The sequence below is a fragment of the Beta vulgaris genome, chromosome 6, assembly GCF_026745355.1.
Source record: "Beta vulgaris subsp. vulgaris cultivar EL10 chromosome 6, EL10.2, whole genome shotgun sequence".
Lineage (NCBI taxonomy): Eukaryota > Viridiplantae > Streptophyta > Magnoliopsida > Caryophyllales > Amaranthaceae > Beta > Beta vulgaris.
The window spans coordinates 70218736-70228357 of NC_079207.1; the positions used below are offsets into that span (position 1 = coordinate 70218736).

At 30.7% G+C, this 9622-nt stretch overlaps 1 protein-coding gene across 1 annotated transcript; it reads right to left on the reverse strand.

Annotated features, from left to right (window-relative positions):
* Positions 1–941: 941 nt before the first annotated feature.
* Positions 942–6196, reverse strand: LOC104897889 (GTP cyclohydrolase 1). The gene is made up of 2 exons (XM_010684856.4): positions 5534–6196; positions 942–2418 (listed from the first exon to the last, which is right to left on the reverse strand). Exons 1-2 carry the CDS (start codon positions 5736–5738, stop codon positions 1247–1249), a joined length of 1377 nt encoding a protein of 458 aa, XP_010683158.1. The 5' UTR covers positions 5739–6196; the 3' UTR covers positions 942–1246.
* Between the last annotated feature and the right edge of the window lie 3426 nt (positions 6197–9622).

Here is a 9622-nt window from a genome sequence, read left to right on the forward strand (position 1 = left end):
AATAATTAGTTATGATATGAATTACATAAATAATTACTCATATTACAACTATTCATCATTAGTTCTGTAAAACAAAAAAATTATTCATCATTATTACTTCTTTCTTTTTTTTTAGATGACTTTTTTTGCCTTTTGCCATTATTCACATACATGATTTTGACTATCTCTTGTGATTTGTATTTAAGGGAAGATATAGTCACGTAGGATCTTGTTAGATTTTTCTCAGTGTATACTTTTCAAATATCAAAATTTTTGCAGACTGAATTTCTAGTTCTTCTTCCATACTCTACTTTATACAACGTAACCCACTCTGAATGTATCTTTAAGCTCCAATTTATAATGTTGAGTACCCATTGACAAATATTCAAAGCCAGGAAACTTGCACCAACTTTGCCCTCCTGGAAATTTGTAGCGGCAACACCATTAATAGAGCAATTTCCTGTAACTAACTCCTAAAATACCCAACCACTTTAAATTATGCAAGAACAGGCAGACTTACTTTTATAATAGTATGAGAATGAAATATACAAGACAAACAACAATATCAGGATCTGCAGAAATCAATACAAAATAAAGTTGATTAAGCATCCTGATTTCATTGATATCGTGATCTACAATTGTGTCTCTATAAACTATCAAGGCATGCAAAACAACCACTTCTTTCTTATTAAGTTTTAAGGCTGATTCATAAAAATAAAACATACTACCTCCGTTCTCTTTTAGTTGCAACGTTTGACAAATTACACTATTCATGTTCTCTTATTTGACCACATTTATTGATTTATATGTTTAACAAAATATAGTCATGTGGGGTCTTGTTTGATTCGTTTCGATGTAAGCTTTCATAAAATCAAATTTTTATAATTTTTACTTACATACAATTAGAAATAAAACGATTTGAAATTGTACATTGGCAAGCGTGAAAGTCAAAACGTTGCAACTAAATAAAAACAGAGGTAGTATACGATAGATACAAAGAGAGAAAAAAGAACCAAAAGAAGCTCTTTTGAAGGCCATAATGGTTACAAATACAGTAGAAACAAAGAGACAAATAAAAGAACCAATATTCTTGATCAACCAGTCTTATTCATATAAATAAGCTTATTGCAATCTATAAAACATACGACAATGAGGTCTAGGTTGCCTTGCCCCAGATAATAGAGTTATCCGACCCAAAAGAAGCTTCAGACAACATGATCAAGTGATACCCTGAAGGTCGGAAACAGGAATCATATCTAAGAGATTCTTAAGGAAAATCATTGATATTGCTTGGAAGGCTTTCCAAAAACAAGGCCCTAGCCTTTGCATCAGTTGAAAATTGACCAAGAACAGCAACTGTGGCTGTACTGCTTCCAAACTTTTCAATACCCCGAGCGATCATGCACATATGGCTAGCCTCTGCTACGACTATTACATCTCCACCAACAAGAGGTGAAACTGTTTCAGCAATCTGTTTAGTGAGCCTCTCTTGCACTTGAAGCTTGAACCCGTAGAAGAGTACAATCGACTGAAGGAGGGACTTTTCAATGTGATCTATTCCAGCAGAAAAGTAGCCTATATGCACTACCCCGTGAAACGGAAGCAAGTGATGTTCACACTGTGACCAAAATGGTAAGCTCAGCTCAGAATGGATCCGCTTGTTCACTGTCACGTTACCATTTGATTTTTGAGGTCCCCTTGATGAGTTACCTAAAATTACATCTAGCTCAGTCTTTAGATTACAGTTCTGAAAATACATCAGCCACTTCAAGAAACGTGCAGGAGTTCCAAGAAGCTCCTTCCTTGATGGATCTTCACCCAAGGATCTGAGAATTGAAGTTACTGCACTAACCATACTAGGATTAATGCTTTTACTAATTGGGGAAGCTTGGGACGAGCACCATTGTTTGGTCGTGTTCCTCTTTTGGATTTTGTTAGCCATTGAGCTTCGAAATCCTAAAAGACCAAAGACCTCCCCCCAATAAATAGCATCTTCATCTTCGAAAATTCCTGATCCAGAGGATACCAGCACTTTGATACACCCTTGAGGAGATTTGTCAAGGAACATAGACTCTAAAGTGGGAAAATGCATGTGAATACACTGAAAAATAACAGCTACCCCAGCTGGCTTGATGGAATGGTGCAAAGCTGAACACACTTCATCAGCCAGCCGTTTTGGATCCTGGAGACGCTTAGCATAAACATCAACAACACGAGAAAGCTTACTAAGACCAACAACTCGTTGCCCAGATGGAATATAACCAATATGACATTTCACTTGGAATGGTAGCAAGCAACATTCACAATAAGAAAAGAAGTCAAGATCACGAACAATGACAAGACCCCCTGCTCCCCCAGCACGACCAACTTTATTATTTTCTAGACCCGCTTCTGGAAATAGAGCACCTTCTACAATATCTTTTGCATTCTGTTTATATCCTGGAATAGTAACATACAGATTTATAAGCACATTTTATCAACTATCAACTATGATCATCTTCATTCATTACCGTTTAAGACATGGTGCTAGTGGTAATGGAAATTTGTTGAAGAATAGAAAACACAGATGTTTGGGAATGAAATGGGCTTTGGCATGAGACTTTCTTCAACATGATTACATAAAAACTTATTATCATTACAAATTTACAACCATTTATTTTGGGCTAACAAAAAGGACACGATGTGTGTAAGCTTATTCTCTTCTCCATTCTAGTAAAATGGACATATTTAATGATCATGAGAAACAAAATAATGAGATTTTAGAGACTTAAGAAAAGCAAGGATTTACTAAAGGCACTTCCGATATATGTTCCATATAGATCCAGACCAAATATAGGGAGAAAAACAGCAAAGGGTATAATATATCCCACTTCTGTTACAAGAAGAAACCCCTCGTCTCAACTCTCAAGCATTTTACAAGTTTCAAAAAATATGCTATAAGAACATCTCCACTCATGCGTCAAAAAAAAACATGTCATCCCTCTCTCTCTCATCAACTTTCTCTCTCATCTTATAAAAGTTGATCATGCTTTACGACTCATTTTGATAAATGCACTCTACTTATGACCCAAAAAAAAACATCATGATCCATCTCAGTCATAATCAGTCTTATCCTTTTTTAGGAAAAACAATTGACAACCAATAACTGGAATCAAACACTAATTTCCATATATTTGTTTTTAGCTCTAGAAAAACAAATATTGGAAATAAGAAATGATATCAAACAGGCTGAGGCTCTGTACAGTAAACATTTTGTCTCAATAATTTCGTAACTGTACAATTAATAATTCTCCGTGAATTAAGTTATATGTTCACTAGATTCCTCTTCTATCTACTGTCTACATGTATGTAACATGCATTAATAATTTAACCAGTTATTAGGCCCGGGCTATGCCCCGGGTAAGAAACAATTTCATTTATTAATATTGTATTTTGATATGATAACACTAAATACAACTTGGTCTAGTGGTTAAAACTTTAGTACACGAACTTGAGGTCAAAGACGCACAATACATCTTTCCTCTTCTTTGGTTGCTTCCCAAAGAATGCTAACTTTTGAAAAATAAACTAGTATTTGGATCCGAGCGTTGTCCCGGATTGGTATTGTGTTTTCGTACTTGATATGTATTTTTTTCCATTTCCATTAAAATATAAGTATTTTATTCATTCAAACAATAAAGTCTAATAGATTCCAATCTTGTCTATCAAGTTCCATTCAAAGCTAACATTTTATAGCTAGCATATAATAATTAGCAAATATAAGTATTTAATAGGAGTATAGATTTCTTAATAAATAATATTTCTTCTATTGTTAATTAATCACTACATACATATTTTATAACTTTTATCATATGCTTCATTGTATCGTGAACATGGTTGATGGTACACCCAATAGTATTTCTCATGGTACATCCGACACTATTCTTTTTTTACTCATTGCTCATTTGAAATCCTCCAAATTAATGAGCAAATGAACAATATAGAGTTACATGATATACCGTACACCAATGCGTATGATATATTGATGTGCTTCCTACATTTTCCTTCTCTGAAAATAAACTAGAAGTATTAATCACTACATATCAATTTTAATATTTCCTCCATTCTAAAATGAATGAAATGTTTCTCTCACATAAAAAAGAAACGTTTCATTTATATCAGAACAAATATAACTTTTATGTATATATATTCATTTTGTCACATAGTATCAGGAATCACTTGTCTTCCACATGCCTTTACTTTATTCATCGCATTAGTATACGTGCTCAAGCCATATATAATGGTTAATAAAGGATAGGGAAAGTAATAAAATTTATTTGTAATATTTCATGTTTGATATAGAATTACTAGGTGTCAATATACTTATGTTACTATGTTACAAAAAACATTAATATTTGGTAGTTTTGATAATTAGCAATAATAGGTAGATTTAACATGTAATTCACAATTAACTATATAATAAATAATATTTGTAATTCTTAGTAAATTATTTATTAATGACGATAATGAATAGTTCATGTAATGGTTAGACGGCTTATTTAATATATATATATCTTTAGTTTCAATGTAATAATAGTACTCATTAATTAGTAAATACTTGTCCGTTTATAACATCTAAAAACTAATTTACAAATATTATTTGATAAACATAACAAATATATAATATATTATGGGTATATAAGTTCAAATTAGGAGTCAATCATGTCTCTCAAATTTTAATCAAGTCCAATAAAGTATAATGAATTAATTCCAATGAAGTCCGATAGGCTTTAATAATCAAGGCTAATAAGTTTAAATCAGGTTTAATATCTTTTGCTAAATTTAATCAGGTTCAATAATGTATAGGTTCGGAAAAGTTTAAATATATTTGGATAAGTTCCACTATTTTTTAAAAAAAATTGGATAAATTCCAATAAATTAGGTAAAATAAAAGCAAACGGAATACCGATGAAATTAATTATATTACATTATCCTAACAAAAAGTTCCAACATCCTGAAAACTCAACTTTTATAACATTGATAAATCGTCATGTCAACGGAGCATTCTACCTTATTTTTGTTATTATTTAAATTTGTTAAAACTTATATGAACTTATTAAAACTCATCCAAAAATATATTTGAATCTATACTAATATATTAAAAGGCGTGCGTAAACCAGGAACGGTGCCATGTGGCGCTCTCCCTATGGAGTTTTAGTTCATGTAATTCATGTATAATAAAAAAATTTGAAATTGCATAGTATAGGTTTTGATCCCGTGACCTCAAGTTCATGTGCTAAAGTTTTAACCACTAGACCAAGTTGTATTTAGTGATATCATATCAAAGTACAATATTAATAAATGAAAATTTTCTTACGCGAGGCATAGCCCGGGCCTAATAACTAGTTAGTATTATAAAATAGTGGAAAATATTAACATCCTACTTTTCTCACGATGACGAGAACGCACCCTAAATAATAGTAAAGTTAAACACCAAAGCTGAAGTATAATGAAGGTGTATGTACGTAGTGAAACACATACATATTACATAAGTGAGCAGAAAAACGAGATCTACCTTTAGTTGCATGCCGTAAAGCTTTTGCGACGCGAAGGGGAGTTTTTTGGATACCTTCCCTATTGATATCTTCACCTAACCCTTGCAATAAAATCCTAACAGCACACTCAATTTCTGGTTCTTCTTCAACATTCAGTTTAGTATAACTCACTTTCAATCTATTTTCAAGCTCCAAATCATAGTGTTCATCATCTATAGTACCCATTGACAAAATAAAATAAAACACACACTATAGTTTTCAAACAATAATACGCATTCAATGACAGTTATATGAACTATATATCAGATAGAAGCAGCACTAGAATAAGGGGAAAAAATATGGTCTGAAACAACTTATAAAATGCTGGCAACATCAATCACAAGTAGGCATAAATTAGAGTAAAAAATCCCGAATACCCAGATGAAAATTTTGAAATGCCTGTAAAATCAGAACGTAGATAAGAGTTACTAATATAGTAAGTAATAGATTAGATATATCTGGTGATGATTATATTTCCAAGGTACAAAAAAACAAGATTGCATGCTCTTTTTTAAATTGCAAGTTGAAGGAGTTTAGAGAGTGAGAGATATATAGTGGAGATATATATGGAACATTGGAAAACGAAGAAAAGAGGCGAAAGATATTGTTTGTGTGCACACTTTGCACTTGGAGTGGCCTCGTAGTACTTCGGAGGACCAGGGAGGGAGTATATATAGTGACATTTACAGTAACTGTTAGTGATAAGGAAATTAAATATTTCTCGCAAAATCCATGATGTCGAGACCTTGAATCAATAATCGGAATAAGGTATAAAGGTTTGTTCTCGTAAAAAAAATTCATTTAGGGTTTGTTTTCGCAAAAAATAATAATTATAAAGTGGTTTCTCATATATTTCATATTTTATAAGGTGGTTTTTGACGAAAAAAAATCCTAATGTATTGGTATGACATAATTTTCTATATATAATGTTATGTTAATAAAAATTTGAAGAAAGGTTATTTATAATAGGATATGATTGAATAAATAATATTGACTTCATTCTGAAATAAATGAAACATTTTTCTCAAGAAGCTCTCACATAAAAGAGAGAAATATTTCACTTATTTTAGAATGAAGGAAAAATAATTATATATATATATATATATATATATATATATATATATATATATATATATGATATTTGGTAGTATGTATTATTGAGAAGATGGTTTTAATTCCTATCTTATGTTTTCTATAGTTTGGGTACGTATTCAAGTAATGCCAAGCTTGGCTTGGGCACACATTATTGAGATTCCACATGATGACCTTACAGCAACTCCAATGGTTGTTCTTAGGTCCTAGCTTGCAGTTTTACAAAAGTTAGAGCTACTAGCTTTATTGTTGGAGAGAAAACAAGCTTGTTGCTTTGTGAAGTTAAGTAGCTCCACAAAGCTACTTGCTTTGTCAATTTTTCGTGGGCCCCACTTTCACATTAAAAATTGTTGTATGATGATAACATGTGAAACCTACAAAAATTACAAGTGGTTGTAGATTTCCAATGGAAAAGGTTGTAGCTTAGGAATGTTGTAGTTTGGAAATCTGATATGGCACTCAAAGCTACAAGTAGTTGTAGCTTGCCATTGTGAGTGCTCTTAGGGGTTTGAATCATCCCAATAAATGTGGAGCACTATGATCAAAATTTAAGTCTTCTCCCTAATTTCTCATGGTATGAAAATCTTGGGATCATCTTCAAAAACTTTCTCTTACCCGTGGGTTGCTAGAAATTCAATAATCCATCGGCGGAATTTACAAAACTTATAAATACACTTCTTTCTTTTCAATGTTTCCATACTTTTTCTATTACAAAAATTGAAGTTTTACACTATTCATCCACCATTCCTTTCATTATCTATTGTGATTTTTACGTAAGAAAAAATATCGTCATATATGATGTCTTGTTAGATTCGTTTCGAAATATTGTACTTTCAAAATATTAACTTTTTATAATTTTTACTAATAAGTAAAAATGTTAATGATTAAATATCAAAGTCCAAATGTGAAAACTCAATTATTGCAATAGAAAAAACCTGAAGGAAGTATTAATATAATGTTCACCGAGCATGTCTTAAGAAGTACACTAAAGTTTGGGTTTGGTATGCTAAATTATCGGCAAAATTGTTGTTTTTGTGATATGTTTAGATTTCTATATCATATTTCCTCCAAGCGATGTGTGCTTTGCAGCTAATAATTAATACTTCCTCCGTTTTGTTTTAAACACAACAAAAGTATATTATTTAATTTGTCAGATATAAAACATTCATTTGTTACATTTAAAACGAAATGGAGAAAGTATTATTATCCTCTTGAATCAAGGGAGTACTCTCTTTGTATTTTTCTTTAGCTTTTTAATTACTTGAAATCTTGACACTATTCATAATTACAGAGAATCTTCTAAAAGTTTCTCAATATATGAGGAAACATTTAGTTATGTGGGGGGTCTTGGTTGTTTCTTCTAAATGAATACTGAATTAATATTCAATAATCATTATAATTTTTACAGTATGTAATAAGAAATATTTAAGGTCCAATAAGGGTGCGTTCTGTTCAACTTAAAAAATTAAGTTTCAGGTCAAATAAGTTCAGATAAGTTCAGATAAGTTGTAATAAGGTCTTATAAGGGCAATAAGTTCCAATAAGGTCTAATAAGGTCCAATAAGTTCCAATCAGGTGCAATAAGTTACAATCAGGTCTAATGAGGTCCAATAAGTTCCAATCAGGTCTAATAAGATCCAATAAGGTCCAAATAGTCAATGTTTAATAAACATTTGTATTATTGTCCATTTTTTTGTTATTCATAATTTCATATCACTATTAGCTGATTATGTTATTATTTGAATTTTAATTAAAGTACCACAATGATTATATAGTATTATACTTGTATCAGTGTCTATTATTTTATTATTTATTTGTATTATGTTTATTATTTTAAAATTTATTTGTATTATGTCTATTATTTTATCATTCATATTGTTATTAGCTGATTATGTTTTTTTTTTTATTAAAGTACCACAATGTATATTATTATACTTGTATTATTGTCTATTATTTGATTATTCATATTGCTATTAAATAATATTATAATCATGGTCAAATAATTAAGGTTAACAAATAATAATAATTATAATTACAATATTTTGCAATTCATCTTTAAATAACTGGAGATAACATGTTAAATATATAAATAGTAAATTTTTTTTGTTAAATTAATTATCATAAGAGATAATTAATAATAATTATTTTTTAAAGGATGAATTTTATTAATTATTACTTTATAATAAATTTTGAGGGGTAGTATTTACGTTAGGGGTAATATTTATATTACTAATTGTCAATTTTTTTTGTCTAATAAGGTCTAATAAGTTTCAATCAGGTCCAATAAGGTCTAATAAGTTTCAATCATGTCCAATAAGGTCTAATAAGTTTCAATCAGGGCCAATAAGGTCTAATAAGTTTCAATGAGGTCAATAAGTTCCAATAAGGTCCAATAAGTTCCAATCAGGTTCAATCAGGTCCAATCAGGTTTAATAAGTTCCAATAAGTTCAGTTCAGGTTCAATAAGTTCAGTTCAGATAAGGTCCAATAAGTTCAGGGCCAATAAGTTGAATAGAACGCACCCTAAGTGCATTGGCGGACACGCGCAATTAAAGTAAGAAAGATAAAAAAATAAGAGGAAGTACTATTGTTGTTTTATTGCCTTGATAATAGGTTGATGGTTAACGTCTTCTTGTGGGATTGGTATGCTGCAGTTGCTTTTAAGGTCTGGTAAGTTCATAATAGTTAAGATAAGTTCAGTTAACTCTGATAAGTTTTCATACCTTATAAAATGAATTTCAATAAGTTCAGATTAGTACAGTTCAATCCAAACTATTTCAGTTAAGTTTAGATGATTTCAGATACATTTAGAAGAATTCAGTTGTATAGAACGCACCTTAAATTTTATTCATTTTGTGAGAAATGACCTCATAAAAAAAATTTGGCACAAAACCACATTGTATTAATTGTCATCAAATTCTGAAAATTGACTTTTATTTTCGGGCATTGAATTGCACACCCACCTCACATGACCGACT